This window comes from Gouania willdenowi, chromosome 17 (assembly GCF_900634775.1).
Source record: "Gouania willdenowi chromosome 17, fGouWil2.1, whole genome shotgun sequence".
NCBI classification, from domain to species: domain Eukaryota; kingdom Metazoa; phylum Chordata; class Actinopteri; order Blenniiformes; family Gobiesocidae; genus Gouania; species Gouania willdenowi.
The window spans coordinates 9,830,912-9,850,863 of record NC_041060.1 but is presented as its reverse complement, the minus strand read 5'-3'; the positions used below and the strand labels follow the sequence as shown (position 1 = coordinate 9,850,863).

Below are 19,952 nucleotides of genomic sequence, written 5' to 3'. Positions count from 1 at the left end.
AAGAAAAACCCATAAAATAAAGAAAAAAAACCTTTACAAAAGGTTGTATTAAACATAATCTTTATGATCCAATCCATTGAGAAGATATCTCACTGAAAGTTGGTAAGCAACTCATGGTAAATACTTTTATCTGCATGTAATATGTAGCAGTTCTTTACGAAATGAGCACAAGTTCAGAAAAGTTATGTATGTACAGTCAGAGTATGTGTTTATTCATTCTTGCATACTGTACCTCTGAAAACACTTAGATGAGCTGCAAAAAACAGCCAGTGTTTACCCATAAATGACAATTTCAGCATCTTTTAAGCGGTTCAATGATACGATATGCAAAATATATTATGTGTACAAAACATATCATGAAAGACAACATCATTCATTTGAATTTGTTTGAAGTATAAAGTCCATCTGCCATCTTTCCTCCTACATCTGTTGCTGGTACTGTCCCTCAGAGGCAGTGTAAAAGTCATCCAGAATGCTCTGCATGTATTCAAAGGTGGGCCGGTCCTCAGGTCGGTCCTTCCAGCAGGACAACATGATCTCATACAGCTTTGAGGGACATGTGTCTGGCCGAGGCATTCTGTAGCCATTCTGCACCGAGGATATCACCTCTCCTTTGGTCAAACCTGGAAACAACGCAACAATGCTTTTACGATAAAAACCAAAACTCACGAACTCAAACTGCTATATTACTATATATTCTACAATAACATCATTTATCCTGTTTAATAATGACAAAATGAGAGGTCAGCCTGTTTACCAGGATAAGGGATTCTTCCGTAAGTGATGATTTCATAGAGCAAAACTCCAAACGACCACATGTCTGACTTGATGGTGAAAGTGCCGTAGTTAATGGCCTCTGGAGCCGTCCATTTAATAGGGAATTTAGCACCTGCCGGAAAAAAAAGGACAACAATTTTGGTTAATTTGTGGACGCTAAAGATGCACCAGCTAATGTGTGGTATTAGAACCGTTAGCTACAGTGTGAACGTTTCTCCTTTTCAACCAAAACCGGATGAAAAATTCAAGAAAAATAGAAAATATTCTCTTTAGTGTTTACTATTTTAAAGATTATTAGAGAGTGCTAGAGCTTGATGCTAACAGCTAGCTTCGAGTTGTTATGTGTTGTCTTTCTCCGGTGAGAATGACCCAATGAAGTGAAACCAAAATAGAACTCCTCAAATAAAAAAATAAAAAATGGACTACATTTGCAACTACCGGTAACTGTAATGAGTGTGTATTTGTTTGACTTTGAGAGTGACCCAATTTCAACACATGCACTCTTAAACACTGACTACCTTCTCTGGCTTTGTACTCGTCCTCTTCTATTACTCTTGCCAAGCCGAAATCTGCTATTTTGCAGAGCAGACTCTCAGACACCAGGACGTTAGCTGCCCTCAGGTCTCTGTGAATGTAATTCTTCTTTTCTATGTACACCATGCCTTCTGCTATCTGCAACAGAAGCAAACACTCATCTGCTAGTGCAATACCAAGCTATTATAAAAGGTCAAAGTTGAGACGTGCAATTAGATTTTCTATTTATAAGAAAAAAGGTCAATAAATGATTCTACAATTTCATTTAAAAAAAAATAAAAAAAAGTATTTAAGTTATATACCAGACATAGACAACTCATGTCTGGTGGCCACATATGGCCCTTGGTCTAATTTTGTTGGGCCCCCCAAAACAAATCCCCAAAAATTGTATTTCAAGAAGTTAGAAGGAATATAAAGCCTAACATAATACACAAAATAACTGCACAATAAATGCACAAAAACACACAAAAAATTCCAAAATGACTTGTGAAACACCAAATGACAGGAAAATACAGAAAACAACAACCAAAATACAGAAAGTGACCCCAAAAACGCGGAAATCGACAACATAAATGCAGAAAATGACAAAAAAAAAATACACAAAATTACAACAAGATTACACAAAGTGACTAAAACTGACAAAACCACAGATAAAGACAAAAAAAAAAGATTACCCCCCCCGTTGCCCATCTCTGTTATATACTATAATATGAAATGCATATTTTTATGATTGTCCTTTCTTTAACGTTTTGGGTATTTTTTTGCTTAGTTTTTCAGTTAAGATAAGAGTGAGCAGTGAGTTCACTAAAATGATTGATATGAAAACCACCTGTGCTGAGAAGTCGATGAGCTTAGGGAGTTGTAGTCTGCATCCTGAGTCAGTCTTTAAGAAGTCTAGAAGGCTTCCTGGACATTGAAACAAGAAAGAAAACATCTGCACTTTAAAAGGCACTGAGGCATTCAGTCAAGACGTGAGCGCATCTTAACGTGAACTTTACCATTTGCCATGAATTCAGTGACGATATAGATGGGCTCTGATTCAGTGACCACAGCGTAGAGCCGCACCAGCCTATTATGCTGCAAGGTCCGCATCACGTTGGCTTCCTCCATGAAAGCTTCTACTGTCATGGTTCCTGCCTTCAGAGTTTTCACTGCTACTTTATTTTTATTATTGTAGTACGCTGAGCATGCAAGGAGAGGGAAGAAGTGTTATTTCATTTCAATGGGGGTCATTATCAGATTTAAAGTGAGCAATAACTAGCAGAAGGTCAATCGTAGACAGAAACCTACTTCTAGAAATCCTAAAGGTGATTTTAATGTTATTGCATGAAGGATTATTAAACTGTTGGAAGATGTGGAGAATAATTATTCTTTGGTTGACCTGGAGCCTGTGAAGTTGTTGGGTGGAAAGAGGCGGATTTGGTGATGATCCGGCCAGCAAGGTGACAAGGCTGTGGACGAGTGTGGCGGTGGTTTGGGGAGTGAGGGAGGGGCGGAGAGGAGTGATGGAGCGAAGGTGGAAATAAGCAGACCGGGTGATGTTATTGATACAGGATTGGAATGATTGCGTATGTCAAGGATGACACCCAGACTCTTGAGCTGAGGGGAGGGGTAAACTGAGGTACCATCAATGCAAAGTGAGAAGTTGTTGACTTTGGAAAGAGTGGACTTGGTGCCGATTAGAATAAATTTGGTTTTGTTACTGTTTAATTTAAGAAAGTTTATCATGAACCATGATTTTATTTCAGAGGCAGAAAGTGTGGGAGGGTGGTGGGAGAGAGGAATTGGGTTTGCAGCAGAGGTAGAGCTGGGTGTCATCAGCGTAACAGTGGAAAGGGATATGGAATTTGCGGAGTATATGGCCAAGGGGGAGGAGGTATAGGTGATGAAAAGGAGGGGCCCCAGAGCAGAGCCCTGGGACACACCTGTGGTGATTCGGAAGGGATCAGGTGTGAATGACTTGAGCTGAACAATCTGAGTGCAACCTGTGAGGTAGGAGTGGAAGCACTGAAGCGCGTGTGTGAGTGATGCCAATGGAGGAAAGTCTACTGAGCAAGATGGGGTGTCAGATGGTGTCAAGGACCTCCACAAGTGTGCGTTTAAAGTCCTTCTGATGACATTTGCAGCTCCTAAATCATCTCTTGTTGTTACTCATGAAATACTCTTTCGTTGAGCTGTCTTTGTCATTTGGGTGGAGCGTCTGTCAACTCACTCACCCATCCAGACTTCTCCAAACTGCCCTGCTCCAAGCTTTGTCACCATCCTAATAGACTCTTTGGAAATCTCCCAGGCGTTTTTATCCCAGGGCTTCTGAGCTTCTGGTTTGACACATGGACGTTCCAGTTTACGACACAGGCCATCTGCTTTGTCTGCAGGACAAAGAAACACACATAGAAAGAAGAATCTTGCGTCAACCCTCCTCGTTTCCTACTTAAGATAACATATTCTACAATCAGTGGTTCACAAAAGTTCTGACTCCAACATTTTGCTCAGAATTCTGTGAAACAACAACTATAGAACATAATGATGGAATGAATGAGTGAAACATATTTTAAAGAATCTCATTTTGTAAGTGGAATAAAACTGTATTTAGTCCCTCCGTAATAAATCTATTTCTATATTTTTTTTTTCATTGCCTGTCACTCCCTCATGATGTGGAACCAAGACTGATCCTTGTATTTTCAGTTCTAATCAAGATCAATTCTGTCATTATTTTGTGTGTTTCTGGTGTCATTTTGTGTGTTTTGTCGTTGTTTGTCTGATCTTTTTATTATTTAGTATATTTTCTCTTATTTTCTGTGTTTTTGTGTGTTTCTCTTTCATTTTTGTGTATTTTGTAGTGATCTTGTGTATATTTTTTTAAAATCTCATTTAGTGTGTCTTTGTTGTCGTTTTGTGTGTTACTGGTAATAACATTTTTCTCTCTTAGTGCGTGAGTTTTTGGTCATTTTGTGTATTTTGTTGTTGTTTGTCTGTTGTTTTCATTATTCAGTATATTTTTCTCTTACTTTGTGTGTTTTTGTTGTAGTTTTGTAAGTTCTGATGGTAATATTTAGTACGATTGTTATATTCAACTAAAAATAAACATTATAAAACCCCATATTTTTAATGTTTTCATTTGTTAATTTTCCTCTCTCTCTGTAGTGCCATTGCGTACCCCCATTTGAGAAAAGCTTCTCTGAGATGGCCACATACTCACTGTGGTAGTGTTTGATCAGGCTGCTAATGTCAGAGAAGGAGATTTTTGGCGATATGTAGTAACCACCATCATCCAACGTCCTGATCTTATAATGTTTGACTGAATCTGTCCCCTGGGGGTCCTTGTCTCGCAAGGACATGGCGTAACCGCCTTTTTGAAAAAGCAAGGAAACCAAAAACACAGAGAAGGAAATATGGATGGTTAGAGAATACACTAGGTCTCTGTTACTGTTACTCCTGGCATTTATTTACCTTTAGAGGTATCACTTTCCCTGATAAGATAAGAACCTGGTTGGTTTACTGGTGCTAGTAGTTGCCTCTCTGCATCCTTCCTTGTGATGTTTTTAAAAAACCAACTGCAACAAGAGCAAATGCAACAATATGCAACAGATACAATATCAAATGTTGGTAAAAATGGACGATTATTTTAAAATGTCACCGCGCACTCTTCTGTCTCCATGGTTTCATCTTCAGCCACGTAGTTGAACGGGATGAAACCCACCATTTTGGTCTCCAGAGATTGTGCTTTCCACCATTCACCATGACTGCAATCAAAGATGGAAAATGACTGTTAGTGTGAACAATGGCCACCGTTTTAGCGTTTCAGCAAATTCCATGAATACACGACACTCACTCCTCCAAGACGTTCATCTTTTCTCCCTTCTTGAATCCCAAATCACCAGGGTGTACTGGTTCATAAGGGTAAAGCCCAAGCACTGTTTTACCAACCACAGAATGCTCTGTGACGGAAAACATTCTATTAGGAAACAGATTCACACTTGTCTTTTTGTTTGTTTGTTTTTTCTGATACAAAACTCAAATGCTTGAAATACATGAAGTAATTATGAATATAGAAATTTATGTGACACCAAAATGAGCCGTAAACAAGCATGCACATATTCACATTATATAGCCTGAAACTCTAAGGAAAACTACAGAACTAATGACCAATCTGAGCATTAATACAGGAAACCTTTTGTGAATCATTTATATATGTATATATATATATATATATATATATATATGTTTTATGTATTTGTTATGTATTTGTTTTCATTTTGTTTTTGTAGTCCTATTTGGCTTGTGTTTTTGATGTCATTTTGTGTTTTTTTTTTAGTCCTCTTTGTTGGTTTTTTGTTGTCACTTTTTTGTGTTTTTGTTTTGTCATTTTATATGTTTTGTTGCAATTTTTTTTTTAATTCTTAAAATATTCTATAATTTAAAAAAAAAAGTTTTTGTTGTCATTTTTTGTGTTTTTGTTGTCATTTTGTGTGTGTGTTTTTTTTTAGTCCTCTTTGTTGGTTTGTGTGTTTTTGATGTCATTTTGTGTTTTTTTTTTTTCCTCCTTGTTGTATTTTTCTGTCAGTTTGTGCATTTACTTTGGGGGACACACAAAATTTGGCCGAGGGCCACATGTGGTCCCCAGGCCACCAGTTGCCATGTTTGTTCCATGTCAACAACAAGAATAAAACCTCAAAGTGACTAAAATCTTAGTTTTGTGAATCCTTGATGAGAAAAAAGAAATTATAATTCACCTTCAATTCTTGGACAATCTTGGCCAGTCAACGTCGAGGTATTCTGCAAAGACAAATAGTAATTAAAAAGCTTTATCAATTGTATTGATTGTTGTTGTTTTGTTTTTGTTTTGTTTTTAAGAGATATGTCTCATTTGGGTGCTGCTTTAAGGGTTACTATTAAAGAAAAAATATTGAGTCATATTTTCCTTAAAAACAGGAAGGAAAAGCACTTGTGAAACATACCATCGTCTTTGCAGACTTTAAAAAACACCCTTAGTAAACTAAAAGTGTAACTATTCTAGCTAGTTATCATTCATTTAAATAGATTAAAATTGCGTGCATAATTTTCAACAAACCAAGATCAAAACCTGCTTTAATTTCAGGTAAACTAATCAATGTTCCTTTAATCTGTAAATCCAATGGATTGCTGATCCAACCTACTGCTTTGTTTTGCTTGTGTTGTTGGTCACTGACACGCTGCTGGTTACGTACCTTTTCCTCCACTCTGTCTGTCTTTAAACATGACGTCATGCAGCCCATCATTTCTGCAGGGGAAGCAAGAAAAGGGAAATAATGACTGTTTCACACTAGATCTCACACACACACACGCATCCTCTGTATTAAACCAACACCTCTGTCTCGGCCTATTGAAGACATTTCACATATTATAACAAAAGTGAATATTAGACAACAACTTAAAGTAGAATTTATGTGGAAGAAGTAGTTTAGTGGTGAACACATTAGCATCACAGCATTTGGCTCTGGACGTACATTTGGATTCTTCACGTGAGGAACTGATCAAAGAGAGTAAACAAATTATAATTCGTAAAGTTATTTTTTAATTCAATTCAATTCAACTGTATTTGTATAGCGCAATTTACAAAAAAGTAATGCGCTTAAAACAGGAAGAAATCTCCAGCAGAACCAGGTTCAGAGGTGGCAGCCATCTGTGTCGACCGTTTACGGACGAGCCCATGTCTGCTCTCGAGATCAGATTGTTTTATCATTTTTATTAGATAGTAATTACTGAAAATGTCCTTTAAAACCAATTTGTTACCATCTACTGTTTAAATACGCGGACATCCGATGTGTTCATGATTTGCCTTCAAAATAAAATCCCAATATGTGATTTTCTCACAAAAAAAACAAAACAAAACAAAAAAACTGTGTTCCGACATTTTGGATTTGTTGTTTTCTTTGTCATTTCAAATCAATTATCCAACTGTGCTTCTTTTTGGGCCATTTTTGTGATTTTTTGAAATAATTTGCAAGACTAATTTTTGTTATTTGAACATGTGAAAGTTTATCAAGTTATTTATTGCAGTGGACATTAGTTTAGATGATATACCCAGGTGTGATAGTATATTTAAGTGCTTCCTGTTCATTTTGGAAAGTTTCAGAAACTGTTCCTTTTTTTGTGGCTACTTAACTCCAGTATAAAAGCGTAAAGCAGCTAACTGTATAAAATAAAACTCTTTTTTTATTTTTTATTTAAAAAAAAAAAACTATCTGCAATCTGTTTTTGCTTTTATTGTAACCACAATTTGGCGCCTATAATCTAATTGCAATTTTTTCCTCAATATTGCGATTTAATATGTGATTATTCTTTCAAGGGCCTCTTGTCATGTATTTTTCAATGAACACAAGCAATAAATCAATGTGTTTCATAATAAACAATTTCAGATTTATCTAAACTTTAAATAAATATAAAATAATATACATTTTAAAGCACAAGAAGCAAACAAATCTGTGGCTTTTCCTCCTCAACATATCTAACTTCACATTTCATGAAACATGTAAACATGTGGACTGCACTTCTTAAACAGAAAAAAAATTGCAGCCTTTGAGAAAATCTCGTTTTTATGACATTGCTATAATATCGCAAATGCAATTAAGCGTTCAACCCTAGTCTCTATATCTCCAGGAGTAAATAACTTGTTGAAAAAGTCATTGTTTATATGTGTTGTGATGGATGGATGGTTCCATATTTAGAGCCCATCTCCGCATCAGTTTACACATGTATTTCCATTTTATTGGCTTTCCATAATCAGATGATATTTTTAAGAATCTCTTTCTTTCATTAATGGAATGAAACAGTATTTAGTGACTTCTGAATAGATTTATTTCTATAGTTTTTATCATTTCCGGTCATCTCCCTCCTGGTGTGAGACCAACACTGATCTTTGTATTTTCAGTTCATGTTCTAATCAAGATCATTATTATGATGATCATTTTTAACTGAAAATAAATTATAAACCCTTGTATTTTTAATGCTTTTATTTGTTAATTTTCCTCTCTCTCTCTCTCTCTCTCTCTCTCTCTGTAGTACCCCCTGTAGTGCCATCATGTACCCTATAGGGGTACACATACCTTCATTTAAGAAATACTGATGTAAAGCACATTGAAATGCCTTGTGTATTTTCACTTGCATTGTTTTATTTCTTTGTTTGTCTGTTTGTAGTTTTTACATCAAAAGTAGCTTTTTTTTACTAAATCTTTAACCAAAGGTAGACCGATCCGGTTTCACGGTCTGCGTTTACCTCCGTACTGAGATTATAACCCTAACCCTAACCATAACCTAATCCAATAAACAAATAATCACTTTGAAAACAGAAATAAACAAAAATGAATTATTATTCATTTTTTTAGCAAAAATTCATTTTCCGGTAGTGAGTAAGTCAATCCCAGTACGTTGCGCTCTCAGTACATGACAGCGGGTTAACGTACTGATTCTGGATCAGTTTAAAAAATAAAAACAAATCCCTACCGCTCCTTTTTGGCAACATTTCAAAAATCCAAATCTCTAATATGTTAAGATTTAATTCATTCGGACAACTTTTTTTTCAAAGGAAAATTTACTTTGATGTACTCCTCTTCAAAGTAAATTTCAAAGTAAATTTCCTGAAAAAAGTTGTCTGAATAAATGAAACCTTAATATATTATTTTAAAAAAAAGAAGGCACAATGAACTTGCTGGAATTAATCCATATCTCTATGTTTGTAATTGAGCAAAATTAAATTACACTTAGTTATGATAGATCTACACATATAGCACATTTCATCCAGATTTTTACAAAAACATGGGAGTGCTCATGGGCATCCAATTTTTTTTCTTCTTTCATTTAAACAAACTTACTGTGTTGTTTTAATACTCATGTCACAGATGTAACCACAACTTAAAATGTCATCTTCTATTTTACTTTTGGCAGTGGCTATCCATACAGTTGTTCTATCAATATACAGAAATTCTATTCGTACGCAGTCCCCCTATTTGGCCAGTTTAGGTCACGTTACTAAGACTAAACCTTACCCTATAAACCTAACCCTAACCCTAAAAATTGTTGCGATATTGGGTTATAACCTAACCCTAACCCTATAACTTAACCCTAAACCTAACCCTAAACCATAACCCCAACCCTAAACCATAACCCCAACCCTAAAATGCTACGTACGTGTACTTCTGTAACCATACCAATGGCACCGAGGGCAACAGTACAGACACTTTCTTTACTTTTCTTCTGTAGATTCATGTTTTCCTGCTTTCAAGTTCAATCCCATTGATGTAATGGCTAGTGACGCCATGTCAAAGCAATGAGGTCGTGAGTTCAATCAGCTGATCTCATATCTCATCATTCATCAAATGTTTTACAGCCTTTTCTCAGTATTTGACTCTCCATGAAACTAAAAGTAACATCTCGTGATAACAATGCGACAATATAGAAAACCTGACAACACATTGATCGAGTCACACAAGCTTACAATAATGATCTCATAATAAAGTTAGCACTTTGATATCTGTCCTAAAGACAGCTACCAATGGATATAAGGTCAGACAATGTTGAAATACTTACATTTTTTGACAGCGTAACTCCACTTTGTAAAAATAAAACCACTTCCGTCCTCACTGTTCTCTTCTCTGGAGTTTCTTCATCAGAGCGGCTGAAACTCACACATTTGTTCAAACATTGCTTTCAGTTTACTTTGGATCTCACACTATCAGGACAGACTGCTGGGACAGAATGAGGAACTAAGCACAAAGAGAGAAGGATTTTTGTCTTAAACTTCCTGAGTCTGAGGTCTAAAGATTTCATTTATGATTGATCAGCAACAAATTCACAAAACATTCACGTTTAATGTAACGGAAGCAATTTATTTCATATACATATATCAGTTATTTATGAAATTTTTTTTTTATTTATATATATATCATAATAATGTTGGTAATCATGGCAAATATATTCTTTTACATAATAAATAATTATTATTTGGTAAAAGCAAATGATGCAGTTTCAACTTGTATATTTACTGAATATAGTAAAATATTTAATGATGCAAATTTAACAGGAAATGTGTTGATTCTATAGAGGAACAGATGAAAGAGAGTAAACAAATTATAATTCATAGTTATTTTTATTAGATACTAATGACTGAAAAGGTCCTTTAAAACCAATTTGTTACCATCTACTGTTTAAATACACAGACATCCGATGTGTTAATGATTCGCCTTCAAAATAAAATCCCAAAATTATATTTTCTTACAAAACAAAAACTGTGTTCCGACATTTTGGATTTTGTTGTTATCTTTGTCATTTCAAATCAATTATCCAACTGCGCTTCTTTTTGGCCATTTTTGTGATTTTTTTAAATAAGTTGCAATGGCTACATTTTGTTATTTGAACATGTGAAAGTTTATTGAGTTATTTATTGCAGTGGACATTAGTTTGCTTCCTGTTAATGTTAATTTTGGAAAGTTTCAGAAACTGTTCCTTTTTTTGTGGCAACTTAACTCCAGTAAAAGCGTAAAGCAACTAACTGTATATAACAAAGCTCTTTTTTTAATTTAAAAAAAACAAAACAAATAAACAAACAAAAAAAACTGTATCTGCAAACTGTATTTTCTTTTCTTTTAACCACAATTTGGCGCCTATAGGCAACATTTTTTGGCCAAGTTCCTTCTTTGTATCACAGTAAATTGGACATCCTCACACAACACCCTGAAAATATTTGTATTTGACAAATTTCTTATAATTTTTTAATACGAGAACTAGAGATGTAACGATTAATCGTAAGGCAGTTAAAAATCGATTCATAGGTATCACGGTTCACATCGATACTCTGACAATTGAATCGCAGTACTTTTTTTTTATATATCCTTCTCGTCTAAAAATGTAGGCGGCGGGCGGAATCTCCTACTACTTTTTTTCTCGCCGCCATCTACGCTTAAACATGTTCATAAATTATTCTTTACCCCTTTAGCACTGCATGCCAACCGACCACTGGGTTACCAGTGCCCTCTGCTGGTCCAAACAAATATCTGACGTAAATACAGTGCAGACTCTTTTTTTTAAAAAGTCCAATTGTTAAGGCACAAAATACATTTTCAGTTGCACTTTTAAAAAGAAAAGGAACTATTATGTAGTTTTGCATTGTTTACTATAGAACCAGAATTTAATTAATAGGCTTCTTCTTCATTTGTATTATTCCTTTATTTAGTTCATTCAATATTTATTTTTAGTTAAATTGCATTGTTTTGAAAAGTTTATCAAGGGTATTTTTGACAATTAAATATGAAAGGAAAATAGTACAGTATTTTCTATTTTTTTTTCCCCAAAAAAATAAAGGAATATTTGTCAACAGTCCAATTTTGTAAAATAAATCGTGAGAGAATAAATGAATTGATTGATTCAACAAAACAAAACCTCTGACTATGTCTCTCTGTGTGAAATCTCGAGAGTTAGCTCAAAATTCTAACAGTAGCGTAGTTAAATTAATGTGGCCTTGTTTTTGCATATTACCAAAATGCAGTGTTGTGTTCAAGACCACACTATCCGAGACAAAGACTTGCCCGAGACCAGAATGCACCGAGACCAAGACAAAACCAAGACTTTCGGGAGCCGAGACCGAGTCAAGACCAAGACCGAGACAAGCCGAGACCGAGACCAAGACCATAAACATTTTTTTTTTCTTTTTTTTTAATTAAAAAAAATAAAATAAAATTGTGACAAGGTTTGACAGTTAAATAACATTCTCTCTTTAGTTTCAGTTTCTTTTAAATACATTTGACGAACAAAATATCGCCTGCAAAAAATACTACTACTGCTACTGATAAATTCACAATTATTCTACATATTTGAAAACAAGATTTTTATTTCAGTTGAATGTACAGCAAATGTTTAAAAGTATTTCCTCATGGTTCGCGAAACCAAATTTCACAACCAACAACTTAGCGGACACGTTTAGCTCCCGCCTTTCTCTCCTGCTTTTGTGTGTGTGTGTGTCACACACGTCACTCAGTCACATTAAGGAGGGTTGCGGTCATTATACGGGGTGGATTAATGCATGAATAAAGGATATTTTTATCCCGTTCTTCTCCTTGTTATTATCACATTATAAAAAAACATTTAAAAATAGCAGAAATTAGTGCTGGTCTTGAGGGAAAATCCCGAGTCCGAGACAAGACCGAGACCTTTAAAATTTGGTCTTGAGACCAAGACCGGTCTCGACTACTACAACACTACCAAATAGTGCACACACTAGTTTAAATATAAGAGATATAACGTAAGAATAAGAAAATATAAGCAAGTTGTAGGTAAAACATTCCATTAATAAGGACACACTTAGTCATTCTGCACAGGCACAAACACAGAAGCACTTTTTTCCCCTCTTTATCTTTTATTATTTTACTGTTTTTGGACACAAGCAGTAGAAAATATGCTTACTACACGTGTGTATAGGCAGAATCATGCACTTGCCTTTTCCTACATGCTAACCATAAAACAGCAGGGCTTCACACAGTGTTCTTCATGTGTTTCACTAATAAAACAAACACAAGGCAGTTTTTACAACTTGGGACACCTGAATGAGAGAGGATTACAAAATAAAAGCAGTGGTTTTTAGCCTCACAGGGAAGAATAAGTTAAACTATCGGTAGAAGTTTATTGATATATATATATATTAAAAAAAGCATGCATGACGGCCTGTATAGGAGAATATGTACCACCTTGTTGTTATTAGACTTTAGTGTTAAAGACAGAAACGTTCACAGAGATCGTAATGGAAGCTCCACTGAGTATTGCATATCTACACTGAAACACAAGGTGCAGATTTGGAATGAAATTGAGAAAAATAAAAGATCTCATATGAATGTGTTTGTTTATCCTATAGTTCAGGAAATATGGGTTTTTTTAATACTCCAAAAGGTATTAAATGATTATATCCATTCAGTGAAAGCCTACGGAAGCGTATTGCATTCACTCGAAGATTAAAAAAATCAGTTTTTTTCTGAATAATTATTATTTTTGGTTTGTTTTTCGTGCTAATTTAGCCCTGTTTTCCGGACAATTATTTTCTGAGCTTACAGGGCATTTGAAACAACAGATACATTTATTTCTTTATTAGGAGCAAACATGGCCGACTTCTTTAATTTGATGAAAATGTAATTTCAACTTGGTTTGAGACACTGAGAGATACAATTACAATTAGTCTATCGACTTCACGCAGGCACAAAAAAAACCCAGAAAAAATTACCCCAAAAAACAGAAAAAGAATTACTCTGGAAAACAGAAATAAATTAGTCTGAAAAACTGAGAAAAAAAAATGCTCTGAAAAACAGAAAAACAAAAAATAGCCCCAAAAACAAACCAAAAAAAATTAAGAAAAAGTCAAGTGTATGCAATATGCTTCTGTAAAAGCCTGATTAGGAGAATAACTTTTAATTTAAACGTTTAAACTGATTAAAGTCACATTTCGGCCATATGTAAAGTTACAATGCGGCAGAACATTTCTGGTAAATCTCCACAGGAACTAAAGGTTGGGAATGTAGGGAATAATCAAAAATATTAACTTTTAATGGAAATATCTATTGCAATTAACTGGAAATTGGGAGTAATTCTAAATAACATGATCACATCACAAAATAATGCAATTAAAAAACAGAACATTTCAACTAGGGTTGCAAAATTCTGCAAATTTTCAAAGTTGGAAACATTTCATGGGAATTAACAGAAAATCTTAGAAAAATTAAAGGTTGGTCCTTAACAGGGATGATAAATATATTTTAGCATCATCTAAAACACGTGTGTCAAACTCGAGGCCCGGGGGTCAATTCAAGCCCTTTAGAGCATTAAATTTGGCCCGCTCGAGAAAGTAAAAATGACAGAAAAACATTTTGTAAATTATCAACCAATTAAATTGTAGATATCTCAGACCCTCCAAATGACGTGACAGCAGTCGTTTTTAATCTCAATTGTTGAAAGAACTCTCAATTTTTCCCAAATCTGGCAATTTTTTTTAAAATATTGCACGAAATTTCCCCAAATTCCTAAAATCAGGGAAATTTAAGTGAAGTTTCTGCAGGGACTGATATACTCGCATGGAAGTGGAAACCAGGGCACATTAAAGGTGCAGTCTGCAACTCTTCTAAAAGGGACTTTTTGTCATATTTGCTAAAGCTGCCACTATGTAAGGACAGCTTTACATCAAACTAGTAGTTTGTGTGAAAAAAACAGGCTCATTGAGCCCCGCCCCCTGCTGCTCCTGCAGCCTTTGGCAGAACCAATCAGAGCCAGGATTATGGACTGTCTGACAGCTGTTGCTCATAGTCCCCGCCCCTTTCCAGGGGCTGAAGCGCCGTCTTTTTTTACAGTGTATGGTCTGGAGGAGTAGAAGATGGAATTGATGACTTTTCTGCTTGAAAAGTAATTACTGCTGCTTGATTTACGTTATGTTTGATTTGTAATTGTTACACTAGAACTCTGTGGTGCATGTGTTTGTTTGTGTGCATGCAGCAGCCTCCATATGGGCTGCTGTAAGTGACACCACTGTGTTGTTGCTGCTGAGGTGTGTGCACATTGAGAGAGGAAGCGCTGCAGTAATATGCTTTTACAGAGCATGTTATATTACTGTGATGTTGCTGTCGGGCTAACGTTAGCTTGTTAGCTCCTCTGAGGGAGGGACTTCGGAAAGTTTGGAGGCAGCGCAAGAGAGCAGTGGGGAGGGAGGGGGAGAGAGGGATCTGAGAGTTGCGGACCGCATCTTTAATATCGAATTTGCTTTATAAAAACATCTAAAATCTGTGGTCCACTTAAGATCAAACTGGACCGTATTCAGCCCCTGATCTAAAATAAAATATCATCAGTTTGTTTTCTCTCAAAGTTATTCCCAATTTCAGGGTAATTCCCCCAAAATATTTCACTTCAAGAGTTTATATTTTCATGTGAAATAGTTTCACATTTTCCGCCCTTTTGCAACCTTAGCCATAAACCTGTTTCATCGCAACAAATCCTGAATTTCACAGCATGTGAGGAATGTGTTTTTAATGTGAACCACAGTGAAGTTTTGTACGTTTTCTTTTTAAAGTTAAAGAAAAACAGCTTTTCAAAAGGATTAAGTGAGTTTGTTTTGGTTAAAAGCTCCACCTCTACTTTGTTTCTGTCATATTTACTATTAAACATAGAGCGGGTAATTTGTCTAGTTTTAATTCTGATATGTTGCAAACACACAAAATTTTTTGTTTTTTTTGCAGTGACAGTGATGTTAGACTGAATATTTAAATATTGAAAAGCAAAGAAACAATGATCACATTATGAAATAAAGGACAATTAGGTTGCTTTTCCAAAGATAAACAATGAAAAAAAAAATGAACATGATTTTTAATTAATAAAATTTGTAAGGAATCGATTTACAAAATAAAAAAATAAAAAATGTAAATCAGTCAAGACAAATTTTGGCACATTTTACTGTTACTGTAACACAGAACAAACTAGTTATTAGGTGATGAACAGTCAAAATGCAGCTTTATATTGGATGCAAAGTCTAAGTAAGTGTATATATTTTATAATGAGTCAACAAAATCAAAATGATTTCTAAAATGTCAAACTATTGCTGTATGGAGTTACTAGAATGACATTATTACAAAAATAGGAAAAATAAAAAAAGTAGAAATATTTTTTTTTTTAAAGATGCAACCCCGGCTGTTTCTTTGTTTTTATATACCCCATAGTAACTATAAATATACAGATCCTTTACAAGTGTTAGGGTTAGTAGTATGCCATCACACTGCCTGAAAAAAAAGCTTGTTTTTGTTCTAACTTTTTTGCCATGTTTTCATTTTTAAAGGAAGCTCAAGCCATTACTTGGCATCACTATCTCTACACAAGCTCCTCCCACTGTGACCCACAGGATGTTTTAACGGCTCATACTACAAACGACCCCCTACAACTGCCCCAGTTAGTGGCCTGTTATTTTTTTCAGAAACAGAGTCCTGTAATCATATGTATTGATCACATCTCAGCACGTCTGTCTATAGTGGATTTCTAAGGGTTTGTTGTCCTGTATTTAGTAGTGTTTTACAGTGAGTGTGCTGTGCTACCCTTCAGCTACGGACCCATTTAGGGTCATCTCAAACACATCCATCCTAACAGTGGCTGTGATTGGTCCAGCAGCGTCCCATTGGTAGATGGGAAATGTCGGTGGTTTTTTAGCTGTTCCTCTGCCCTGCGTCTCTCTGAGCGGAGGAAGACGAGCTCCGACTTTCGTCAGAGTCGGCGTCATCTGGAGAAATAAAAGACATAAAGAAATCAGTCGTGTAGAAAATATGAATGCATTTTTATCGCTGTTGTTTCTCTGTTTTTTTTTTAAACTTTTGATACAATACCGATATTGCAGCCTTGAGTCTTGGTCGATACCGATATCAATCTGATGCGATATCGACATGGGTCAAACACACTTTTATTTTGTGGTGAGGATCGGTAAAAAAAAAAAAAAAAGTTGATTAAGTGATTAGGGATGTAACGATTCACTCAACTCCCGATACAATTCAATTCACGATAAGATTCTGACACGATTTATTTTACAAAATTAGACTGTAGACAAAAAAAATATATATATATATATATATATATTTTTTTTTTTCTCTTTTATCTTTCATTGTCAAAAGAATCCCTTGATGAACCATTCAAAACAATGCAATTTAATTTAAAATAAATCCTAAATGAAATAAATAAAGAAAGAGTACAAATTAATTTAAATTATAGCTCTACAGTAAACTATGCAAAACTGCATAATAGTTCCTTTTCTTTTTAAAAGTGAAACTGAAAATGTAAAACAAATCCCATATGAAAGAAATAATGAAAATAAACAAACTATGGCTTTCATTCTCTCTCCCTCTTAGCTTGAATTTCACATGTTCTTTCTTTCTCACCTCTTCCATTTTGTCTTGGGGAAGCCAAAATGCTTCCACACTTCTCATTTAAAACACGGTGGTGCGTCCTGAATTTAATATTCTAAATAGCTAGCGCCCTTTGCTGTTATAAAAAAAAAAAAAAAAAGTACTGCGATTCAATTTCAGAGTATTGTTGTGAACTGTGAGACCTTTGATTAGATTTTTAACTGCCTCACGATTAATCTTTACATCCCTAAGTGATATTAACCCAAACAGAGAACAATAGTCTCCAACAGTAGAAATGAGAAAAAAACTGACCCATTTGATATTGTAACCAATGGGTTATATGTATTTTAACCTTAAACTTAAGAATATTCTACAATTGAAAATAAATAAATTAGAAGACCCTGAGAAATATATATATCGTTTTTTTTGTGTGCAAAATAACCACTAGTTTAACTTAAGCATAAAAATATTCTCTAATTAAATTATATATATATATATAATTAAAAGAGCCTGAAAAATAATCTCATTAAGTCAAATAAAAACTGGACATTTTAATTTAAAATAACTACTATCTTAATTTAAACTTACAAATATTCTCCAACTGAATAAAGATGAATAGAAAATAAATTAGAAGACCCTGAAAAATAACCTCAATAAACCAAACAAGAAACATTTTTGTATTTTTTTTAAGTGCAAAATAACTAATATAACTAATAACTAACAATAGTTTAACTTAAACATAACAATATTCTCCAACTGAATAAAAACTAAATGGAAATAAATTTTAAAAACTCTGAAAAACCAGAACAAATTCTACTTTTAAACTGCAAAATGAAAAAGTCAAGTTGACTTGTGAATTTTTTTTTATTGTCACTATTTACTTCTGTCAGCCGCTGCATATAGAGGTGCAGAGCGGAGTCTGTATGAGAGATTTTATTTTATTTTATTATTTTTTTTGCTGTTATCGGACAGATTTATTTGTTCACTTTTTACGTCTTTCTAAGAATCCAAACCACTGCATGTCCGTCTTTTCTCCTTTGCTCTTTTGGAGAATGGTGAAACAGTGTCACACACGTGGTAAAGTTTGGTGTTTAGTGGTTAAAATGGTTGTATACATAAAGTGGGTGGTGTATAGTGCAGTTAGACCACCTGCTCCCCCCGTGTTGATGTGCAGCTGGGACAGAGACAGGGTGAGGGGCATCTCCCGGCCCTCGGGGTCGGTGGGACTCTGCAGGATGTCGTGCAGGGCGTTCCTACGTCCTGTCCGGCCCGAGGCGATGAAGTCTGCGTACGTGGTCTCAACATCAGACATCGCTCATGCATAGTTCACACAGCACACCTGAAAATAATAAATCACATGGGTTGTTGGGCTGGGCGATATGGACCAAAACTCATATCTCAGCATTTTTTTCCTCTAAATGACGATATAAATCTCCATAATTTTAATTGAAATGAAGTCTGACAAGGGTTAAATTTGCTGATGCACACGTTTATTAACAAACAGCTGCACAATATGTGCCACTTTTGGCTCTTTCTCATTTAAGGGACAGCATGTGTGAGTGAGTTCTGTAGTGTGGTTTGTTTCAAGGATGTCTGAGTTAGGACACACTCAACAATCCATCAAACTCTGCTTTTCCTGCTGTTCTGAGAAGTAGCGAAAGCATTAACTCCTAAAACAAGTGTTTTATTACAAAAAAAGCTATTATTTTATACATACAATATAAACTGTATATATATCAATATAGGCGATATTGCAATTTTCTATATCATCAAAATAGAAAACTGGATATATCTTAATTTTTGATGTATTTTAATTCCCGATATATCGCCCAGCCCTAATGGTTCAGGCTCCATAGGATTGAATTACAGATACAACTTAAAATCAAACAGATTTAAATTGAATTTTTTTTACATATTTAATTGAATAACTATTTTACACCTTACCTCATAATCTATAATTGCTGCATTTTGCATTGTTTCTTTAAAATCTGAACCGTTAAAAAAAACTCATTAGTAAATCATCCTTAATATTGTTTTATTATTCCACGTTAAGAGAAGGAATCTGATAACCCAGTGTTACACAAACCCCTTTATTCGACAGTGATGCATAAAACAAGGTTCAGTGAAAATCTATAGCCCTTTATGAAACATAATATTAGATTATAGTGATTTATAGGGATTAATCCCATCCTTACCTTCAGTGACAGCTCAGTGGAGCTACATTGTGCTTGAAGCAGCGCAGCAGGCCCACATCATATCTCACGATCCAACCGAGCTAAAAACCCACCAAACCAGAGGATTTACCCAATATGACGACTTTAAAATACAACACAGAGCAGGGGGAAGCCACTACGTCTCATTCAATGAAGGTACGGTTAAATTCCAGGACGTGTCAAGTGGCTAAATTTGAGGAAAATGATCATATCGCTTGGAGAAGTCTTCAATCTGTTCTCCATGGCCGTCGCATCTTCCTCCTTCACAGCCAATCAGTGGCGAGATATTCACATCTGAGCGCTGATTGGACGACGGACACAAAAGGATGAGAGCCGAGTTGTTTTTGATGCGTTCAGGGAACCTCGGATAAAGCTGAATACATATAGAAACATTTTCTATCAATTTCTACGAATCATTTTAGATCCCAAATAAAAGCTTTGCATTAAAAAGATAACAGAATCTATCAAGAAAGTAAAATCAAATTATTTTTTTAACATCTTTGCTATTTGATTACACTGTACTGTCATCAGACCAGGTCCACATTCT

At 34.9% G+C, this 19,952-nt stretch overlaps 2 protein-coding genes across 3 annotated transcripts; both read right to left on the bottom strand.

The window, feature by feature from the left end:
- Nucleotides 1-231: 231 nt before the first annotated feature.
- lyn (LYN proto-oncogene, Src family tyrosine kinase) lies at nucleotides 232-10,029 on the bottom strand. Of its 2 annotated transcripts, XM_028472367.1 has the most exons (13): nucleotides 9,877-10,029; nucleotides 6,519-6,571; nucleotides 6,045-6,087; nucleotides 5,144-5,249; nucleotides 4,956-5,054; nucleotides 4,762-4,865; nucleotides 4,511-4,660; nucleotides 3,528-3,680; nucleotides 2,310-2,492; nucleotides 2,141-2,217; nucleotides 1,296-1,449; nucleotides 758-889; nucleotides 232-623 (listed from the first exon to the last, which is right to left on the bottom strand). In XM_028472367.1, the coding sequence occupies exons 2-13, from the start codon at nucleotides 6,567-6,569 to the stop codon at nucleotides 421-423; spliced, it is 1,455 nt and encodes a 484-aa protein (XP_028328168.1). In that variant the 5' UTR covers nucleotides 6,570-6,571; nucleotides 9,877-10,029; the 3' UTR covers nucleotides 232-420. The 2 variants fall into 2 exon arrangements, with proteins under 2 accessions (XP_028328168.1, XP_028328169.1); XM_028472368.1 differs by lacking the exon at nucleotides 5,144-5,249.
- A 4,902-nt stretch (nucleotides 10,030-14,931) lies between these two features.
- Nucleotides 14,932-19,661, bottom strand: pkia (cAMP-dependent protein kinase inhibitor alpha). The gene is made up of 3 exons (XM_028473151.1): nucleotides 19,388-19,661; nucleotides 18,342-18,531; nucleotides 14,932-16,576 (listed from the first exon to the last, which is right to left on the bottom strand). Exons 2-3 carry the CDS (start codon nucleotides 18,502-18,504, stop codon nucleotides 16,503-16,505), a joined length of 237 nt encoding a protein of 78 aa, XP_028328952.1. The 5' UTR covers nucleotides 18,505-18,531; nucleotides 19,388-19,661; the 3' UTR covers nucleotides 14,932-16,502.
- Nucleotides 19,662-19,952: the final 291 nt, after the last annotated feature.